The sequence below is a fragment of the Anabrus simplex genome, chromosome 3 (assembly GCF_040414725.1).
Source record: "Anabrus simplex isolate iqAnaSimp1 chromosome 3, ASM4041472v1, whole genome shotgun sequence".
NCBI lineage: Eukaryota > Metazoa > Arthropoda > Insecta > Orthoptera > Tettigoniidae > Anabrus > Anabrus simplex.
In genome coordinates, this window is record NC_090267.1 from 48,877,186 (window position 1) to 48,899,496 (window position 22,311).

Consider the following 22,311-nt stretch of genomic DNA (forward strand, 5'->3'; position numbering starts at 1 on the left):
AGTGTGACTTTAAGAAAATCTCGAATATCTTTTTGTTTTCGAGATTGTTGTCGCTTGGCATAAAAGTTATTTCTGATGATATGTAAATCAATAAGTTCAGTGGCATTAAAATTAGTATTACACTCAGCAAAAGTGATGAATTTATTTAGGGAATCTGCGGCTTCTGCCCAGCTGATTCTCTCCTTTTTTCGGTTTCCTAATCTCAGTCACTCACTTCATGATTGTGTATAGGTTGAGGGTTTAATATCCAACCCCCATGGCACTACAGCCCTTTAAGGGCCTTAACCTGCCAAGTGACCGCTGCTCATCCCGAAGGCTTGCACATTACGAGGTGTTGTGTTGTCAGCACAACGAATCGTCTCTGCCGTTATTCTTGGCTTTCTAGACTGGGGCCGCTATCTCTCCGTCAGATAGCTCCTCAATTCTAATCACATAGGCTGAGTGGATCTCGAACCAGCCCTCAGGTCCAGGTAAAAATCCCTGACCTGGCCGGGAATCGAACCCAGGGCCTCCGGGTAAGAGGCAGGCACGCTACCCCCACACCACGGGGCCGGCACAGAGGATTTAATACACTTTGGATAATGTCCTCATCGGTTGGCTCCTGCTCGGTAGGTTCATTGTTATCAATTTGAATCCACTCCGCTAGTTCCTCTTCAGATACGTTATCCAAAGGATTGTTGTTGGTTACACTTCTTACAACATCCAAAACTTCAGACACTGATTCGGGATGTTGTTCCTCCTCAATAGTCTGTGGTGTTGAATCAAATGTAGGATCGGCAGTTCGCCAAAGTTTTCCCTAGCACCGTTGTAAAGTAACTTTTTTACTTGAGCCCGGGACAGTGCGACAGCATAGACGGCATCTTGTACATTTAACTTTTTTTGAAATTCAGTTACATCACACTCAGCGTTTAACAGGCTGTGAACGAAAGAACTCCTATAAAACATTTATAAAGTTCTGGATTACCCTTTGATCCATTGGCTGAAACAGTGACGTAACATTAGGCGGCAGAAGTGTAGCAAATATATTTCCAGGAACTAACTCGGCTACTGGTGGATGTGCTTCACAGTTGTCCAAAAGAAGGATGGCTTTGCTGTCTTCTGGTAGACCAAGGTTTTTGAACCTTTCTTTGACTTGTGGCACAAAATGATGAAAGAACCAGTCTTCGAATAGTGTGGCGGTCATCCATGCATTTGATTGAGCGTCATAATGAACAGGCAAGTTCGTAACATTCTTAAATGCCCAGGGTTTTCTAGATTTACCAATTACAAAAGGAGTTATTCGGTGGCTTCCAGACGCATTAGCACATAGCAAAACTGTCAATCTATCTTTGATTTTTTTAAACCCTTTAGCCGCCTTTTCACCTCCCGCAGCTAGAGTAGATGTTGGTAAGTACCGCCTATTTTGTCAGCATTTAATAAATCTGATCAGCCGTTAGATTATTAACTGCAATTATTTCTTCAAACTCGTCTTTGTATTTTTCTGCTGAATCTTGGTTTGCTGAAAGTGTCTCTCCGGTTACATCAAGTCTTCGAATTCCATGCCGAAACTTAAAGTTTCTGAGCCAACCATCAGAGAAATTGCATTCACAACACCTAAGTCTTGTCCAAATTCCTTTGCCTTCAATTACCATTGGCCCCGTTACCGGCCTTCTATCAGAGCATACTGCACTGAACCATTTGTACAATAATCTATCTAATTGTTCCAGTTTTTTTTTTTTTTTTTATGTTTGTCTGGAAGCCAATTTTTCAGTTGTTACCTACTGAGAAGCAAATTTCATTAGTTCAATCTTTTTGTTTTTTATGACGTAAATGGTTGATGAACCAATATTAAATTAATTCAACAAAATATTTCTATTCTCACCTTTCTCCAGGAGTTTGATGATTTCCAGTTTCTAGTTGATGGTTGGAGTTACGTGCTTACGTTTATCTCCTGATTTGGAACTTGAAGAATGTTTTGGTTTCAAGAACATTGTCACTGCTTAAATATCAAGAAAACTTCCACAGGGCACTTTCATATGAATGTTCACTACACTACTGCACTACTGTAATACGGATTCTAGATCGCAAGAAAAAAATACTGTAGCGAAAAGTGCTCCCAATCAAAACAATGAACTGAACGTGTGTGTGTGGTGACAGCCAACAATGCCGATTGTGTCTAACCATAGCAGACGCGTAGTGGACATTTCCGGGTGGTTTTGAACCACGCCGTGCGCGTCAACTGTCACAGACATAAAAAAATAACATAAAAAATTCCTGGAATGGTGCCGGACCATCGGGTGTTCTGGACTGTTGGATGCCGGACTGATGGAATTCTACTGTAATGTGTAATACTGTTTGTGTTCTAAGTAGATGCATAACTCATGTATTTATATACTTATGCAAAAATACAACGTTGTTATACTGCAAATGTGTTATTAACTAAGTTATTGCTGAAAAGTGGAAATAAAATTTAGCAAAATTATTCACAAAATAAAAAAATAGCTAAAAATATACCGAAATAACTGTTGAAAAAAATGACAAAATTAGGCAAACATTTTCAACACAAACAGGTGCCTCTATAATCAATAAAAAATGCCTCAATAATTAGCCAGGTACTCATATTTCTACAACCTATCATTTAGGGGTTTATCGTGGGCGTACATTGAACTTTTGGCCATGAGTGAGAGGTACAATCTCATAATAGTTTGAGAACCTCTGCTTTAGTGGATGTTGCATATTTTACTTCATACTATGGTAAATTAACTTCTAAATTATATATTGTAACCGTACGTATGTACGATCCCCGAGTTTTAGGTTAGGAAATTTTCGTATATAGTTTGTTAGGTTAAAATCATGTAATTTTGTTTATTTACCATGTAAAAACGTAATATTATAAGAAGAATGTATAGTTAGGGAATATTGCATATGTTCATCATTATATTTTGTATAAATTTCCGTTTGGGTAAGAGTCTGTAAATATGGCCTAGCCGTAAGGATTGTGCAACTGGGAAAACTGCGACTATATCGGGAAGGACGGTTGAAGTCAGTTGGATGTGTTGCAACAAGTGGCTTGAAAACACGGGGTACGGCAGGTTGTATCGGTTGAAGAATTGGAGTGAATCAATGTGGACATACATGAGTGGACGGTCTATGTCACATCATATACTCGATAGCCAATGCGAGGGCTTTGTTTTGAGCGAGGTTTGTGTTGACAGAGTGACGCGGGAAGAAGTGCCGGTGTGAGCGTTGCTACCACTAAACTTTTCAGGACGCGATTACCACGTGTAGCAAGGATATATAAGTGGGTACGCGTGTGCGGCGAGTCACTCTGATTCTGATTCTGATTCTGATTCTCATTCTCATTGTGTTTCTGACTCTGATGCTGATACTGTGTGTTTCTCATTTGTACTGGTCTGCGGGAGCGACATATTTGCGCAGTTTGCGCAGTTACGGAGTGAACATGGTATAATCTCAACGACTTACCGGCTTTGCAGTGGACTTTCTGTAAAAGAAAGTGTTTGTTTGGAACTTGTCACCCGAGTATGCAGCTTCAGTTGATGAAGAATTTTGCTATTTGCTTGCCTCTGGAGATGTAACACTTTCTGTCCAGCCAGCAATTGGAAAGAATTCAAGACGTCGACGAAGAAGTGTAAATAAGGTTAGGGATGCTCGTCTTAAGAAGGTTGCATCCATATGTAGAGAAATAGTCGTCGTACTTTTCTCTACCAGATTAGAATTCACGGTAACAGTGGAGTGCGAAGGGGCTCTTACCTGGAGGTATGTTAAAAGTATAATGATGTTCTATGTTTATTGAAGATTTTAATGATGTGTAATTTGCCTTTGTAAGACGGCAAACGAGTAAATCTCGTGAAGAGATGATTTTGTTGGGTGGTAGGCCTATTGTGTATATTAGTTCTATGTAAACGGCCAGCACTAAGTGGGTTGCATTAGTGTTGATTTTGTTGGTGTTTGTCACATATTAGTTATTATTCGATGTTCTATGTTTATTGAAGATTTTAATGATGTGTAATTTGCCTTTGTAAGACGGCAAACGAGTAAATCTCGGGAAGAGATGATTTTGTTGGATAGTATTGTGTATATTAGCTCTATGTAAACAGCAAGCACTAAGTGGGTTGCATAAGTGTTTATTTTTGTTGGTGTTTGTCACATATTCGTTCTTATTCTGGGAGTAAAGTCATAGAATCAAACTTTAAGTGAGTCTTTTGTCAGTGGAGTAAGGCTGAACCTGGTATGTTACCCAAATTTAATTTCAGGGGTTATATAGCAAACAGGTAAGGTTACAAAGCAAGTCTGGAGCCTCGTCAGCCTGATGACCGTCGCCTTGAGAGAGAGAGTGGCTCGTTGCTCTACACAATTAAATATTCCTGCAATTGTTTTGCAGGTGGCGCCCATTATCCTTGTTATTTTCACTTAGTTGAGTCAACGTTTATCTGTTCAGTATTTCAGTAGTTTGCAGAAGTTACAATTGGCGCCGCCAACGTGAGGCAGAATGATATCCAGACTTGCTATATGACCTTGGTAGGCACATTTGGTCCAGTGTTTTAGTGGGCTTGTGTCAGGAGTTATGTATCGGTGTTGTCATGTTTTGAGTTCTATGTTTTATCAGTGGAATATGAATAATAGTAAGAGTAATAGTAGTGTAATGAATTTGAGAAGGAGAAAAGTGCATAAAGGAAGTATGTCAGTTAATGATGAGGAGAGCAGTTGTGTATGGAATTGTAATGGGGGGTGAAGGGGAAGGTAGTGATCAAAATCAAAGTAGCATGGGGGGTAATAATGAGTTTATGAAGTTAGTATTGGAGCAGTTGGCCAAATTGATTGATCAAGGGAATAATTTAAGTAGTCAAATTAGTAATCAGGGGAAGGAATTAAGTGATAAAATTAGTAATGTAGGGGAGGAGGTAAGTAATTTAATTGATAAGCATTGCACGGCAGCTAATGATTGGGGTAGTAGTGTGGAGAAAGGAATTGATAATGTAGGGAGGGAAGGTGATGATATGAGGGATTTTGGGGGTAAGGGGTGTGAAGAAAAGGAGGAGGATTTGTCGGAGGACCTACTATGTGCTAAAATTGATGGTGATAACACTGTGGTAATTGATGCTCTTTGGGAAGTTGCAGAAATTGAAAAGGAAGTTAGTTGTAAAGGTGATGAAGATTATTTTGTGGAGGAGGAGTCTTTGAGGAAGACATATCATGTTGTAGAGGATGGTGTAATTGAGGAGATTAATGTTACGTCGATAATGTGTCTGAGTAGTGATGATTTTGAGATTAATGAAACTTCCGTTAAGAGGGTCAAGAGCAACAGTGTTGATGGCATGAATGATGTGCGAGTGGGAACAGCGATGAAAGATATGGAAGTGGGAGAATTTAGTGGTAATGGTCGGGATCTCGAGTTCAGTGATAGTAGTGATTTCCGGAAGAGAGAGAGTGTGAGTGAAGGAAAGTGTGAGAAGGGTTGTGTGAATGAGATTGAGGTGATTAAAGCTGGTATGTCCGATAAGGATGAGTGGAGGAAAACTGTCGATGCTGTGGGTGAAATTCTTTGTGAAGTGGAGGTTAGGTCACATTTTGTGCATAATGAGAATCATAAGAGTGGTTGTGAATATTATGGGGATTCCGGGTTTGAAGATTTTATGAGGAGTAATTGTGTTGGAAAGCTTTTTGGTATTTGGAGAAAGTTCAAAGAAATTGAGAGTGACAATGTGTATGAGAGAACAGGAGGTCGATTCAAACGTATGTTGAGGGGAATATCAGATGCTGAAGATCGTACGAATGATTTCATTGAAGTGTGGAAGAGTATTGATGAAAGAGGTGCGATTGTGGTGTGTTTTCAGAACAGGAGGGATGTTTGGATTGTGAAATGTATATGTGTTCCGAATGTAAGTCTGTGTAAGTTGTGTGTGAAAGAATGGGAAGAGAGTTTTTGTGTGAGATTGGCAACCAGGGTAGATCTACCCTCAGCAGAAGTGGTATCTTCAAAGGTGATTGATTTAGCGAGGCAGAATTTAAGGAAGGCAGCTGATAGGAGAATGATGCAGCAGGGAAGGCATCATGGAGATAGTTTTGAAGTAGGGGAGGAGGTGTTACTAAAGGTTCCACACATTTCATCTGCAGACAACAAAGAAATTCATAAGTTTTTTCAATTGTATCAGGGACCTTACACAGTAGGTAAGAAAGTTGGCAAATGTGCTTATCACCTGTTGAATAACAAAGGTGACATGATTGGTACACACAATATTCACAATCTTAAGAGGTATGTAAGGTGAAGTATGGTAAGTTCAGATGTTTTGTGTATGTTAAGAAGAATATGTGAATTTTCTTTAAATCCTGAGTGACTTTGACAGGCTGTGTAGGCTGCTGTACTGAAAAGACTGTGATTTGCTCAGATGTATTGTATATAATCTTCACAAATCAAGGGGAGGTATTGTAACCGTACGTATGTACGATCCCCGAGTTTTAGGTTAGGAAATTTTCGTATATAGTTTGTTAGGTTAAAATCATGTAATTTTGTTTATTTACCATGTAAAAACGTAATATTATAAGAAGAATGTATAGTTAGGGAATATTGCATATGTTCATCATTATATTTTGTATAAATTTCCGTTTGGGTAAGAGTCTGTAAATATGGCCTAGCCGTAAGGATTGTGCAACTGGGAAAACTGCGACTATATCGGGAAGGACGGTTGAAGTCAGTTGGATGTGTTGCAACAAGTGGCTTGAAAACACGGGGTACGGCAGGTTGTATCGGTTGAAGAATTGGAGTGAATCAATGTGGACATACATGAGTGGACGGTCTATGTCACATCATATACTCGATAGCCAATGCGAGGGCTTTGTTTTGAGCGAGGTTTGTGTTGACAGAGTGACGCGGGAAGAAGTGCCGGTGTGAGCGTTGCTACCACTAAACTTTTCAGGACGCGATTACCACGTGTAGCAAGGATATATAAGTGGGTACGCGTGTGCGGCGAGTCACTCTGATTCTGATTCTGATTCTGATTCTCATTCTCATTGTGTTTCTGACTCTGATGCTAATACTGTGTGTTTCTCATTTGTACTGGTCTGCGGGAGCGACATATTTGCGCAGTTTGCGCAGTTACGGAGTGAACATGGTATAATCTCAACGACTTACCGGCTTTGCAGTGGACTTTCTGTAAAAGAAAGTGTTTGTTTGGAACTTGTCACCCGAGTATGCAGCTTCAGTTGATGAAGAATTTTGCTATTTGCTTGCCTCTGGAGATGTAACACTTTCTGTCCAGCCAGCAATTGGAAAGAATTCAAGACGTCGACGAAGAAGTGTAAATAAGGTTAGGGATGCTCGTCTTAAGAAGGTTGCATCCATATGTAGAGAAATAGTCGTCGTACTTTTCTCTACCAGATTAGAATTCACGGTAACAGTGGAGTGCGAAGGGGCTCTTACCTGGAGGTATGTTAAAAGTATAATGATGTTCTATGTTTATTGAAGATTTTAATGATGTGTAATTTGCCTTTGTAAGACGGCAAACGAGTAAATCTCGTGAAGAGATGATTTTGTTGGGTGGTAGGCCTATTGTGTATATTAGTTCTATGTAAACGGCCAGCACTAAGTGGGTTGCATTAGTGTTGATTTTGTTGGTGTTTGTCACATATTAGTTATTATTCGATGTTCTATGTTTATTGAAGATTTTAATGATGTGTAATTTGCCTTTGTAAGACGGCAAACGAGTAAATCTCGGGAAGAGATGATTTTGTTGGATAGTATTGTGTATATTAGCTCTATGTAAACAGCAAGCACTAAGTGGGTTGCATAAGTGTTTATTTTTGTTGGTGTTTGTCACATATTCGTTCTTATTCTGGGAGTAAAGTCATAGATCAAACTTTAAGTGAGTCTTTTGTCAGTGGAGTAAGGCTGAACCTGGTATGTTACCCAAATTTAATTTCAGGGGTTATATAGCAAACAGGTAAGGTTACAAAGCAAGTCTGGAGCCTCGTCAGCCTGATGACCGTCGCCTTGAGAGAGAGAGTGGCTCGTTGCTCTACACAATTAAATATTCCTGCAATTGTTTTGCAGGTGGCGCCCATTATCCTTGTTATTTTCACTTAGTTGAGTCAACGTTTATCTGTTCAGTATTTCAATAGCTTGCAGTAGTTACAATATTTAATTGTAAGCTAATAATCCGCATATCCTAATTTTTGCAAAGAAATCTCTATATATAAAATAAGAGTTTTGTCTGTACATTGCTCAGAATTTGAAAATAATGGTATTTCTGTATCGGTCATGTCCATAGTAACAAGAAAATGCACTTTTTACTTTTCCGTAATTTCTGTCTGTCTGTCTGTATGTATGTACACGCATCACGAGAAAACGGTTGAAGAGAATTTAATGAAAATCGGTATGTGAAGTCGGGGGATGAGCCTCTACAATCTAGGCTATAAATCATTTTACTCACGGTGAGTGAAATGGTAGTTTAGGGGAAGGCCTAAAATTGAATTCACAACTATTTATGTTATTAGTGGTCTAATGAAAATCGGTATGTGAAATCGGGGGATAAGCCGCTACAATCTAGGCTATAAATCATTTTACCCACGCTGAGTGAAATGGTAGTTTAGGGGAAGGCCTAAAATTGAATTCTCAACTATTTTTGTTATTAGTGGTCGTATTTTAAAGAAAATGGGTATGCAAAGTTGGGGAATAAATTGCTACAATCTAGGCTGTCAATAATTGTATTCACGCTGAGAAAAATTGTAGTTTAGGGGAAGGCCTAAAATTTAATTCTCAAATATTGTTGTTATTAGTAGTCCTATCTTGATGAAAATCGGTATGCAAAGTCAGGAAATAAGTTGCTATAGTCTAGGCTGTAAATTATTTTATTCACGCTGAGTGAAATGGTAGTTTAGGGGAAGGCCTAAAATGTAATTCTCAAATATTTCTTATTAGAAGTGTAGTCGATGAATGCTAGATAACTAAGGTTATATAGTATTAAATTTCCTATTATTCATGTCTTATACATTGTTACCGTACTGGCTATGATCACCAAGATATTCATGAATTTGAATTTTTGTTACTAAGTCCATATCAGCGCCGAGTAACGAGAAAATGGGTAAACAGTATTTAATGAAAATCGGTATGTAAAGTCGGAGAATAAGAAACTACAGTTTATGGTACAAAATCTTTTATAAATCACAGAGTCGAAAGAAAACTAAATGTGTAGGCCTACAATATAGAAAGCTCATAACACTGATCAACAATGACATTACATTGACCATTGTTTGTCTTGATGTGCTTAGTGTCTTCTGTTGCCCCTCACCTCCGGTAGATAGGATTACTGTTGCGTACAGAGTATTTTTCATTTGATTTCCGTCGCACTGACATAAATAGGTTTTATGGCGACGATGGGATATGAAAGGGCTAGGAGTGACTTAGGCCTTAATTAAGGTACAAGCCCAACATTTGACTGGTGTGAAAGTGGGAAACCACGGAATACCATCTTCAGCGCTGCCGACAATGGGGTTCGAATCCACTATATCTCGGATGCAAGCTCAAAGCTGCGCACCGCTAACCACACGGTCAACTCTCCCAGTCGGACAGAGTGTAACAGCCTGCCTGAATATTGATGGGAAGTAGCTGGTGAGTTAGATAACTTTCCCCTGGTTTATAAATTTTCTGATACTACTGGTACGTAACACACTGGATCATCATAGCATTCGGGCTATTCAATCCCTACTCTGAGGTACTGATTGGAATGAACAGTGTGCATATTTAGCGGAATAATGACAGATGAGTGTTCATGGCAATCTGCGGCCCGGTCATCCCAGCTCTGGAACTTTGGACTATTAGATTGGCACTGCAATCTAACCGCAGCACTGTTTGTTAAAAGTGATAAAACGTGCGGCTTTCCATTCGATCGAGTATGTTATATGATAGCATTGCTTTTAATCGCTACATTCATACTTAAGTTTTTTTTGTTTTTTTTGCTATTTGCTTTACGTTGCACTGACACAGATAGGTCTTATGGCGACGATGGGATAGGAAAGGCCTAGAAGGAGGAAGGAAGCGGCCGTGGCCTTAATTATGGTACAGCCCCGGCATTTGCCTGGTGTGAAAATTGGAAACCACGGAAAACCATCTTCAAGGCTGCCGACAGTGGGACTCGAAGCCACGATCTCCCGATTACTGGATACTGGCCGCACTTAAGCGACTGCAGCTATCGAGCTCGGTACTTACGTTTTTGTAATGACCTATGTTGATTTCAGTTAGGAAAACCACAAAGTCAGTCTTTCTGAGAATACCGTAGCGAAGCACGGGTACATCAGCTAGTTAAAATATAAAAAACTGGCCTTAATTTGTGTTTTATTTATAAGAAATTAATGCTACGTAATGATGTATTCCAAAACATTAAAAACTAATTTGTTTTAAGAAACGCATTATAGAGTTATCTTCACATGCTTGGGTAGGCAACCCACTTGATCAAAACTGTCATGCAGTTTGCTCACCTTCCCTGCACTTATTGCGAAAACATGTTATCCCGAAATTTGTTTACACCAGTCGGAGTTGAGAGTTGTGAGCACTCTCGCTCAAGATAGACTCGCTCGCGCAAAGCAAGGAATCGATACAAAAGATGATCGATCGCATTCAATATAAACGCTAGAGTAGTGTATGAATATTGATAACGGATTAAAATTTAACACGCCCGAATTTTCCAGTAATAATAGACGAATCAGTAAAAGGGTTCTCATTGTAACCGAAAGATAATGCGGAGATTAATATAGGAATTTTCAAAGGTTGTAAGAACATAGTCATTAAAACAGGGGTTCTTTTCTACTACAGTGGCCACGGTCGGATGGGTATCCAAGTCTGAAGTCTCACTTTAGCACTAAGTGCCTGCGCTCTAAATTCCTCTTCTGCCTTGAATCATTCTTAGCAAGCTTATGACGTCTTTTTCAGAGATTCTTAACACCCCATAATCAAAACTAATAGAAATAAATATTTGAGTATTTTAACATTTCTTTAATGCTAAATGCGGGTTTTGCCCTAATGTGAATTACGTTAAATCGAATATAAAATTGCATTGCTCTTATGGAATTATTTTCGAGATTGGAAATTTCTTCCGTTAAATGCGGGTTTACGCTAAATCGAGGTCATGCAAAATCGTGGTTATACTGTAGATACATAAAACTTCGTAGATTTATTTTTTACCTCAAGGATACTACAGTATAAGTCCGCTATAGTGGGTACGGTATATTACGAGAATCCCGCTGTAACGACAATTTTTGTCTGTCCCCTCAAAATTCCTAACTGTGTATTATCCTTCGGTTACAGCGAGAGTCCTATCACTGATGCATCCCTTATTACGAGCGATTAAGCGTACGCGATTTTTCCATTACCAATATTTATGCACCCCAGCGATTACATTGCATGCGATCGACCAACTTTGGTATAGTTTCCTCGCTATGTCCACTAGGGAACTCTCTCGTTGACTGCCGTTCCATAAAGAAAATTTGAAATGAAAGAGAACATGCTTTCATAATAAATACATAAATAACATGGCCAATCAAACCAAACCAAACCCCATGGCACTACAGCCCTTGAAGAGCCTTGGCCTACCAAGCGACCGCTGCTCAGCCGGAAGGCCTGCAGATTACGAGGTGTCGTGTAGTCAGCACGACGAATCCTCTCGGCCGTTATTCTTGGCTTTCTGGACCGGGGCCGCTATCTCACCGTCAGATAGCTCCTCAATTCTAATCACGTAGGCTGAGTGGACCTCGAACCAGCCCTCAGGTCCAGGTAAAAATCCCTGACCTGGCCGGGAATCGAACCCGGGGCCTCCGGGTAAGAGGCAGGCACGCTACCCCTACACCACGGGGCCGGCAATAACATGGCCAATAACAGTTCTTAACTCATTAAAAGTAAAGGCTGACGCTTAATTTTAATGCTAAATACTGCAATTTAGTAAGAATGGGATACACCTCAAGATATGGCAGAGTGCATAAATGATTTCAGAGGTTATATTTTCTCGCGTCTAGTTAAATTACGGAAAGGCTATTATCATGTAAATTTATAGCGAGAAGGTTATCATTTCTCTACTGGCGCATGAAGTATGTTTTCGTTATACGTATAGTACAGTTAAGTTAGGATAGGTGACTGTTTGAATATGAAAACTGAAACGTTTGGCACAAAATGCGATCGATCTTCAGTAAGGTAAAGTTTTCTCGCCATGTGCATTTGCGAGCTCTCTTGTCGACATTCAAAAGCGATATTACAGTAGAGTCGATTAGTAAAATCCATCGACTGTTGTTCTCTAAAGAAAATTTGAAATGAAAGAGAATAACATGCTTTCGTAATAAATGCATAAATAACGGGGCCGATACCAGTTGTTAACTCTTTAAAAATAAAGGTTGAAGTTAAACGATCTCTTAATTTTAATGTTATATACTGGCAGAGTACATCATTGATTTCAGAGGATAGTTCACACTTTCTCGCGTCTAGTTAAATTTCGGAAAGGCTATTCCCATGTAAATTTTTAGCGAGGAGGTTATAATTTCCCTGCATGCGTTTGAAATACGTTTTCACGATACATATACAGTTAGGTTAGGTGACGCCGTTTGAAGAAGAAAACTGAAATGTTTGCCAGGGAAGCCTCAGGAGTGATACCGTATTTCACCGAATCCAAAATGACGTTTTTCTCAGATTCGCGTGCGAAAAATCAAGGGTTGCCTTGGATTCGTGGCCTAACAGTAATGAACACCATTGGCAACTACCGCGGTTACCACGCTGCTTCTTTTCACCCCCCAAAACCGCGAAGACACAAAACTCGTTGAGAATAACCGACCGCCTCTTTATCATACATCGTTAGCTGCAGCAACTGGTTGTACAGTGCCTCTGTGTAATGTCACTGGATCTCAAGAGATAGTGAAGAGAAAATGACAGTCTATTAGTCTCTACAAAAATGTTTCTCAAATCAGAATGGCATCAAAACACGTGAGCCTTCAAATTCTTAGAAAGACCGGCAGACTGGCAGAGTTATAACGTACCTGACGCTTAGTAAAATTAAGTTTTATAGACAGCAGGAATATTTTCATGATGGATAGTCGTATTGTGAAGATACATGGAACAGGTATAGCTGGCAAATTTTCAACGGGTTCACGTCGATATTATAATGCCAATTTTAAGTTAATGGTTATTAAACGCTGAGAAATGTAGAATAATTGTGCAGCCACAAGAAAATACGGCATAGGCCTAACTAAAGCCAAAACTCGACATTAGCGTGAAGACAAAGATAGCTAAAACATGTGTACTTTACAAAAAATGCATTCAGTGATCTGCAACAAGGACGCTTTAAAGAAGTCGAAGATGAAATTGTAAGGTATGTGCACGAAAAAGGCAAGGGCAGAATGGGCATACCACGGCGCAATAAACTCGTTCATTGACCTTCAGTGTCCGCGATTAGGCCTATACATCGCTAGCCGCTGAAGCTGGCCGAACCCAGCAAACGAGACGTACGTGTAGAGGTAGCCGGTTATATCTGACGGTGAGTAAAAGTAACAGTTTTATAGACAGCAGGAATATTTTCCTGATGAATCGACGTATTGCGGAGACGCATGGAATAGGTTTTGCTATCAAAGTTTCAACGGGTTCTCTTCGGTATTATGATGCCAATCTGAAGTTAACGGTCATTAACCTCGCAGAAATAAAGAATAATAATTGTGCAGCCGCAAAAAAATACAGTATAACGAAAGCTAATGTTCAGCGTCTAAAATGCATACTCTACAACAAAGGCATTCATACGATTTTACAAAGGCCTTTCTAAGCCTGATTTAAATTTTTTGAAGCTAAAAGTGGGGGTCATCTTAGATTCTCAGAAATACGGCATTATATTTTATCACAATGAAATTAAACATACACTTTCCCGTAGTATCAGATTTCAAAAAATAACAAACAAGCCATAGTGTGGACATCATCCACGGAAACACAAGTTTTGAACAAACTGATTGCTGTTTCATATCGATTTTAATGTATATGGAGGTTGACCCGACTTTTATACAAAAATCTGATATAACTACAATCCGCTATAACGAGTAAATAGTTCGCTGTTATGAATTCTCGCTATAACGGACTTCTACTGTATATATTTTATTTAGACAAGTAAAAGCTGCCACCGAAAGATTTAATATTGCCAGTTCTAGGGTAAATATCTGTCATCATAATTTATTTTTTGTTTCTTCCCTTTTCCTGTGTTTATTCAGCTATCTTCTTATCCCACACTTCCTACATCAAGACTGAAGACCTGTCAAGCTGGCTCTTCAGCTTCCTGATGAAGTCAAGAAGCAGAAATGAGTTCATCAGGGACTGAGAAGAAAGCAATGTAGAAGAACTGGAATTGATAAGGAGAGAGCCTATCAATATGAGCCATTCACACCAGCCGCTAAGAACCTATCACTATCTCATCATCATCATCCTAAACCATCTCCAGTTTCCCGGGTGTGGTATATGAGCCTCCTCCATCTCATCCTGTCCTTGTACCATTCTTCCTCCACCAACTTGTCCCAATCATGACCTCTCAGCATTACATCGCTCTTAACTAAATCTATCCATTTCCTTCGTGGCCTTCCCACGGGTCGTCTTCCTTCTACCTTTCTGTCAAATTCCTTCCTTGCAGTTCTGTTTACTGGCATCCTCTTCATGTGACCAAACCACTTCAGTCTTGATATCTGAATCTTATTTAGGAGAGAATTGTCTATTCCTACTTCTTCTCTAATTTTCTCATTCCTAATCTTGTCTTTCCTGGTTTTCTGGATCATAGTGCGTAGGAATTTCATTTCAGCTGCCTGAAGTTTGGAATTATCTCTATTGGTCAGTGTTGTGGTTTCGAGACTGTATGTAAGAATTGGTGTATAATAGGACTATCTATCATTCTAAATGATAAACAGTTGCAGAAGATATGGGTGGCAATAGTGAAGTAAGGATACCAGTGTAGCAAAATTTAACAAAGATAAATAAAGAGGTAAGCAGTATTCCATGAAATCTATTATGAAAGAAAATCAAACACGGGTGATATTTTAATTAATGGCGTATGGCTTCCGGAGAAGTCTGGTGCATGTATGACGCCTATAGGCAAACCTGCTTGTCTGAAGATGGGGCCACATCTATGATTTATTATTATAATACTGAAGAGAGCGCGCGCACACATGCACACCAGTACCCAAGTCAGAGGAATTAACCAATTAAGATTAAAATCCCCAACCCTGCCACGAATCGAACCCAGAACCCCTTGGACCAAAGGCCCGCAGCCATTTACCGCTTACCCATGAAGCACGACAACACAAGTAAACAAGTAACAAACCTGCACTGCAACAGGAGGTGCTGGTAAGGGAACTTCCGTAACTGGCTCGGTGCTCTGTACTGAAACTAAAGGACTGCTGTAGGGATCAGGATTCTCAGGGAGATTTCTGGAAGAAAAAAAAGCAAAAATGCACAGTGAAAATTAGTGATTTCCACAATACACTCAGAAAGAGAAGTCACTGAAGTCTGCACAGTAAATATACAGTTGCATAAGAATAAACGACCCAAAAAATCTCTTCTACGATATTTTTAAACACCATATTCATAGTGCCTCTACAGAATTTTTTAAATTGTTATATATATATATATATAAAACATATTGATTACAGAGCATGGCTCAGTTCTTCAGTGAAAGACTCTCGCTTTAGTTTCAGGGTGTGCAGAGCCAAAATTGTAAATTACATTATTAATGGGAGAAACTTTTACATTAATATATCAAGAAAGCTCTCATACACCACCACTGATATTAAATGACAGAAGAGTCAAACTCAAGAAATTTTCACACATTCTCTGATAATTTAACACTACATGTAAAATGTTAAGATTATCATAAAATCAAAACATGTAATTTAACAAGTTAAAAACTTTTTTTTTACAAGTTACACTGCCACTGGAGGGTAGGTATGGCTTTTTTAATTTTTAATTTTCATTGGTCAACATCTACACATTCATTACAATAAGTGTCATTATTACCATGTTTATCCCTGAAATTACTAAAATTGGAATATACATCTTCCAATTCTAATGTAGATAAAACATTTGCAACCTTGAAGTTGGCAAGATTGTGCTCTCTGCTGGCAGACAACAGAATTTACTCATCCCCGACATTGAACTCTCTGCCAGCTTGCATGCTGACATTCCACAACTGATAAAACAGAAGGTCACATCTGTAGCAATAACTCATGGAGGAATCAACGGACAATCATTACATAACTTCCTATCTACTGCAGAGAGATGGCTGTATACACCCACTGAGTTTGAACGATTTCTCATGCCACCACTGTGAGTACTGCATAGTTATAACCGGATGTATGTCTCACTCATAATATTATGGGCCCGGTCATTCTCCGCACTCATAATATTACGAGCGCAGCAATGTGAAGGTTAATATGGAAAATTGTCCATTGTTTATTGTCAATTGCAGTTAACAACAGTACTATTTATCACATACAAATTGTTACTTGTTGCCAGTTATCTGATATGAATGTGGAATGTGTTGTTGAATTGCTACACATGCTACTTGTAATTCCACGTAATGCAGGCGAGCTTTGTCTCATTGGGCAGAATCCGTCTTACAGGTACTTGTTAATAGTCCATGGTCTGCTTTTTTGGTCTAGACGAGTTCTGAGAAGAAGACAACTTGTATTTGCAGAGCAAACAGTAAAATGTTAAAATTAGCGTGACAGTAAAATACTGTTCAGGAGCAGAACAGATGGAGTTATTTCAATTCGCACCTTGTAGTGGGGTGGGCAGGCAGGCCGTCAGCTAAACAGGTAGCTCCTGGTCCTTAGAATTGGAACAGTGTGGAGATTGAGTATATTAGATATGTATGATAGTGCATACGTAAAGTTTTATAATTTTGTTTTATTTCCGGCGCAAAGATCACTGCGACCCCAAGGGGTGCCCCCACGAGACACCCGCATCGCAACCCCAGCCCATAGTCTTCCCCCCATTATCCCTGTTTATTACATACATTGGGCCGATCGCAGAAACAGCATTTAGACGATGTATACGGTTAAACAATGCCTAAGTATGGCTGCCGCATTGCAGAGACGTTATTTATCACTTAGACACTGTCTAAAACCGATGTTCAACCGGTCATGTTTAAACACTGCCAAGAGCACTGTTTAACCTCAATTGACAGGAGTGAATTCACAATCAGAGGTTATGTACCGTGAAATATGTAATTTGTATTATCATGTTGAGACGATTCCGGGAAGAAAAGTTAGTCCGACAGCCTTTCTGTGGGTCGCCCGCTGCTAAATCGCAGCAATTCGTTTGACATGCACGGGGAGATAATCATAAAATAAGGTTTCGCTTTACGAGAGACTTGTTTCTTGATACTGACTAAGTGACAGTCCGGTAACTGTCAACTTGAATAAATTCTTGGCAATGGATATATTTTATTACATACATGGGGTAATTTCCATGGAATTATAGGTCACTTCGACAACATACATATCACAATTACGTGTCCCGATCGTCCGAGGGCTGTCACATACATCAACCGGGAGAGATTCACTTATATTTACTGCCAAGTAAACACACATAATGGTGAAAACTAAAAAGTAGGTTGTATGGGATTTATATATATATATAATCGCATAGGTTTTCGGCAACTATCAGATAGGAAAAGGCAAGTGGTGGTGATTATCGTTTAAAGAGGACTGGGGAAGAAGAGCGGTGGCCATAATAACAGCCCTAGTATTTGCCTGGTGTACAAATAGGGAAACCATGGAAAACAATCTTCACGGCTGCCGATGATGCGTTTCGAATCTACGATCTCCAGAATGCAAGCAACATCTATATGGTCCGTACAACACACCCGGTTACACATTACTATTGCTTCATCTTCTCTTCGTTGAAGCTACTGTATTTATGAGTAAATTACACTCACTGTAACAACGCTATAATGAAAGCGTAAGCTACACTTCCCCGTACGGTGCCGTGTCGCTTTAGTGTCGATAATATGAGATTTAATTTGCACCCAAAGTGATACTCTTATCTGTGGGCAAGTCATGCTCAGCCATATTTGAGTAATGTGTAGGAAGAGAAAAAGCTGACTGGCGTTTGGCGCGCGCACCGACGAATTTCATTGGTTGCGACAAGCAAAGAGTTGCATGAAAGATACTTCTGTCTCCATTTTCAAACCAAAATTTAACGGATGTCTAGTTGAACATCGACTGAACATTATTTATGCAATGGAAGATCGTGAATGATTTAGACATTGTTTAGGTAGACGATGTCTAAGGCTTAAAACTAGTCATCGTTTCTGCAATCGGCCCATTGAATTTGTACATGAGGTATTCATATTGTTACGAATATAACTCCATCTGTTTCATCACTCTAATTTATTTCAGGATGGCCTAATAAATGTGCACACACATATTTAAACACAAACAATTCTAACGAGTTCTGAATCACCACACTAAATATCAGTCTATTTACAAATCTCCCTTCTGTACACACAGTAGGAGATCCAGCCCGCTTAAGCCTCACTTTCACCTCCCCAAGTCCAGTCAATCAACTCATACAGCCACTGTGCATAGACAGCTGGATTTGAACACAGTGCCCCTGCAATATACAACACACGACGACTGTTCGTCAGTTCAACTTCAATGATAGTCCAGTACTTTGCACAGTCCCATGCAGTGAACAACTGAACAGCTCAACAGTATTCAACAGTAGGACGATACTCACAACGGCGAACATTAACACAGGTCCATTTATCCTCACCCTCACGATAGCAAGTTTCCTCACCAGCTCATGGCTATCCTCAGTCCACAAAGTTACACGAACACACAGTACAATCTTTCGTTCTGTTGCCTGCACCTACACACTGGTCTCTCCGACACCACAACAGCTCCTCGTTCAGACCTTGGTGAGACACTGGTGACAGCCAACACCTCTGTCGCCCTCAGCCCAGCCACCAAACCCCAACTCACCGAGTGTCACACTGACTCCCCCACGGAGTCCAATTCTGGTTGACTCTCCGAGGCTAGTCTCCCCTTTTTATATCTTGCATAATTTGATTCAGAAATTTCATGATGTCACTGGAGGCAGAACATTCCCGTTGAATCTCAAAAAAAAACTCACAGGTAAGCGGGCCGCCAAGAACAATACACAGAACGGCCAGCCCTAACCCACAGGCCAGCTGGGAGATTCCAGGTCATCTGAGTCACCAGCCCCTTCCTGGAAAACCGAAAGAAGTTACCATGGGACTGAAACGTAACATTCCCACCTTCGAGAGCTGATCGTCCCAATCAGTAACCTTCTCAGCTGTTCTTCGGTATGGCGCCCGTCGGTCCAGATGTACCACCCTCATCTTGCACATCGGCCTCCGTCGTACTGGGCAGCTGGCGAAATTTATTCCTCTCAGAACGTGGTAGGGGTGTTTCCACGTCCTCTGGAGCTTGAAGGACAAGCATTTCTTCCTTACGGAATTATATAGCCATCCTAGGTCGAACTCGTGATTTCCCATGGTGTCTGCTCATTGGTTGTGCCGCACCTTCATCCGGTCGCTCTCTATGCTCGAACACTTCTTGATAGCGACGCTCACATCCTCTGGTCTCAGGTAAGATGGTCCTCACGCTGGCCGAACCCCAAATCCACCAGAAGTCACAGCTCTCTTTCAGATGGCATCCTCGCTGGAGAAGATCCTGTGGCCTCGTGTACTACAGACAGGTAAGCCAGGGGGACCAGGAGAAGGTGACGATCCCCATCCCTCTGCATTTCCATCCAGGCATCACGGCACCAGTTTCCTTCGAACCCTATGGTGATCACTCAGCAGGAAACTTCGTGCTCGGCCTCCCTCCTGGAACAGAACTCGCAGTCTTCTGGACAAGGTCTATGGGACAGAGCATCGACCTGCGGAACATGCTTTATATCACGTGGACCCACGTCGACATTTCTCTGTCCGTCACCCATCTTCTTCTGGCCGTCCCCTGTCTTCTTCTGGTTGTCCTCCATCCTTTTTTTTCTTTCAAAATGGCGCCCGGTAATGACGACGTCGTGTTTTATTCTCCGAGTAAATTAACCGTAAAATGTGACGAAAAGTGCGGACGAAGATTAGTGAAAAATGGAATGTTGTGCGATTCATGTGATCGATGGTGGCATTATAAGTGCGGAAATTGCCCTAGAGACGTAAAAACTAATGAAAATATTGACTGGATTTGCGAGCAGTGTGTTCGGAATGTTGTTGTTGGGGACGGCGTTGACGAAGCACCGAAAACAGTCGATGAGGAATATAAAAGTGCATTAGAAATTATAAACATTCTAAAAAAGGACAATGAGACTCTTAAAGTTGAAAATCAAGAATTAAAAGAAAGACTGCGATCGCTAGAATTTGGGACTGACCATTCTTCGAGTGATATACCGGTACAAGTAACAAACTCGAGCAGTTGGTGTTAAGTAGTTCGTGGATGGCCGGCTAAGAAGAAATCTACAACTGAATTTCCGGAAATAAACATCAGAAATAGGTTTTCTGCCCTAAATAATTTAATTCTGGAAGAAAGTGATCGCGGGCGTGAAACCAAATCATCGCGATCCGCTGCCGTTGCCGTGCCGAGTTTAAAATTTAGGCCTAGAATTCAGATTCAAGACCCAGTTAGGCCTAAATCAGCGAAGGTAGCTGTGTTTGGTGATAGCCAAGGAAGGGGAATTGCAGGAGTGATTAACGACGAGAATATAGCAGCAACCGGAGAAATATATCCAGGAGCTTCTATCAGCAGTGTCGTGGAAAACGTAGAAGCAGCAACTAGGAACTTCGGGAGCGGCGATGCAGTGCTTATCATCGGTGGGACGAACGACGTAGCTCACGACAACGCCAAGAATGTAAGATCACAACTTAAACATACACTAGGGAAGCTGACCCACACTAACGTTTTTGTAGTGAACGTGCCCCACAGGCATGATTTGAGTAGAGACTCGTGTGTGAACATTGAAGTGGACAAGGTCAATACAGATATTGTTAAAATTTGTAAACATTTTCGGAATACTCAGGTTATTGAATGCAGCAGTTTTGAGATATACTGTTATACCAAACATGGCCTCCATCTAAACAATTCAGGTAAACGAAAGATAGCAAATATTGTTCTAGATTTTATTAATCTTAAGATATGTACCAGTACTGTAAAACAGGCAACTCCTTTGAGTTATTATACTGAGCAGGAAAACTAGTAGAAAGAGCCAGCTGTGCTTCAAGCTGGCTCAGTCAACTAGAAAAAGAAACTCAGGATAGTAAGGAATTTCAAGTTAACCAATTGCAACAGTCAAGTTTTAGGGAGGAAGGGGGTCTGAGATTGCTCTTGGTAAACTGTCAAAGTGTAGTAAATAAACAATTAAAATCCGGTACATTGATGGAATCTTATGAGACTGATGTGGTGATAGGAGTGGAATCGTGGTTGAAAGAAGGGGTGGGTAATAGAGAAGTATTTCCAGAAGGGTACACAGTCTATCGTAGAGACCGAGGAGATAAAAAGGGAGGGGGGGGTGTTTATTCTGGTGAAGGAAACTTACTGTTCACATGAATGGTTTACCGATGAAAGGGATGAAATATTAGGGATAAAATTAATTTGTGATAATATGAAGGAGGTGGGAATTATAGGAACATACAGGCCTGGAAGAGAGGAAAGAGACATGGAAATCTTTGAGAAAATAATAGATTATACTCGTAAAAACAATAATAATGATATGGTAATAATTGGGGGAGATCTAAATTTGCCTGAAGTTGAATGGAATGGAGCTGCAAGTGAAGCCCATGAACTGAAACTGGCAAATAAGTTAATTTGGGAGGGAGGGTTTACACAAGTAGTACAAGAACCGACTCGTCTCAATAACTTACTAGATGTATTCTTGGTTAAACCATGGGAAATTGTTGATAAAACTGAGGTACTTGAAGGAATAGGAGACCATAAGGCTGTAATAATGGATGTAGGACTCGTACCAAAAAGGCTTAATAAGAGGGTTACACAAGACAAGAAATTGTACAGAAAAACTAAAGTTGATGAATTTGGGACTTACCTTAAATCACAATTCAGTTGTTAGATAAGTGAAGAGAGTAACGTGGATACACTTTGGGCTAAATTTAAAGGAATCTTTTGGGAAGGAGAGAAGAGATTTGTACCTGTTAAGAAGGGTAAAATGACCTCAGACCCTGTTTATTATACAAGGGAAATAAGAAAATTTTAAAAAAATGTAGAATAGTAAACAGGAAAATCAAAGAGGGTAGGGAGAGTAGAGAAACTAGAAAACAGCTAATGAGGGAACTGAATAGA

General features: G+C 40.2%; 1 protein-coding gene across 1 annotated transcript in view; it reads right to left on the minus strand.

The window, feature by feature from the left end:
* Positions 1–22,311, minus strand: part of LOC136866991 (recQ-mediated genome instability protein 1) — a 107,429-nt gene that overhangs the window by 42,387 nt on the left and 42,731 nt on the right. Inside the window, exon 5 of the mRNA XM_067144086.2 lies at positions 15,318–15,423. Coding sequence (XP_067000187.2) covers positions 15,318–15,423 — 106 coding nt within the window. The remainder of the gene's footprint in view (positions 1–15,317; positions 15,424–22,311) is intronic.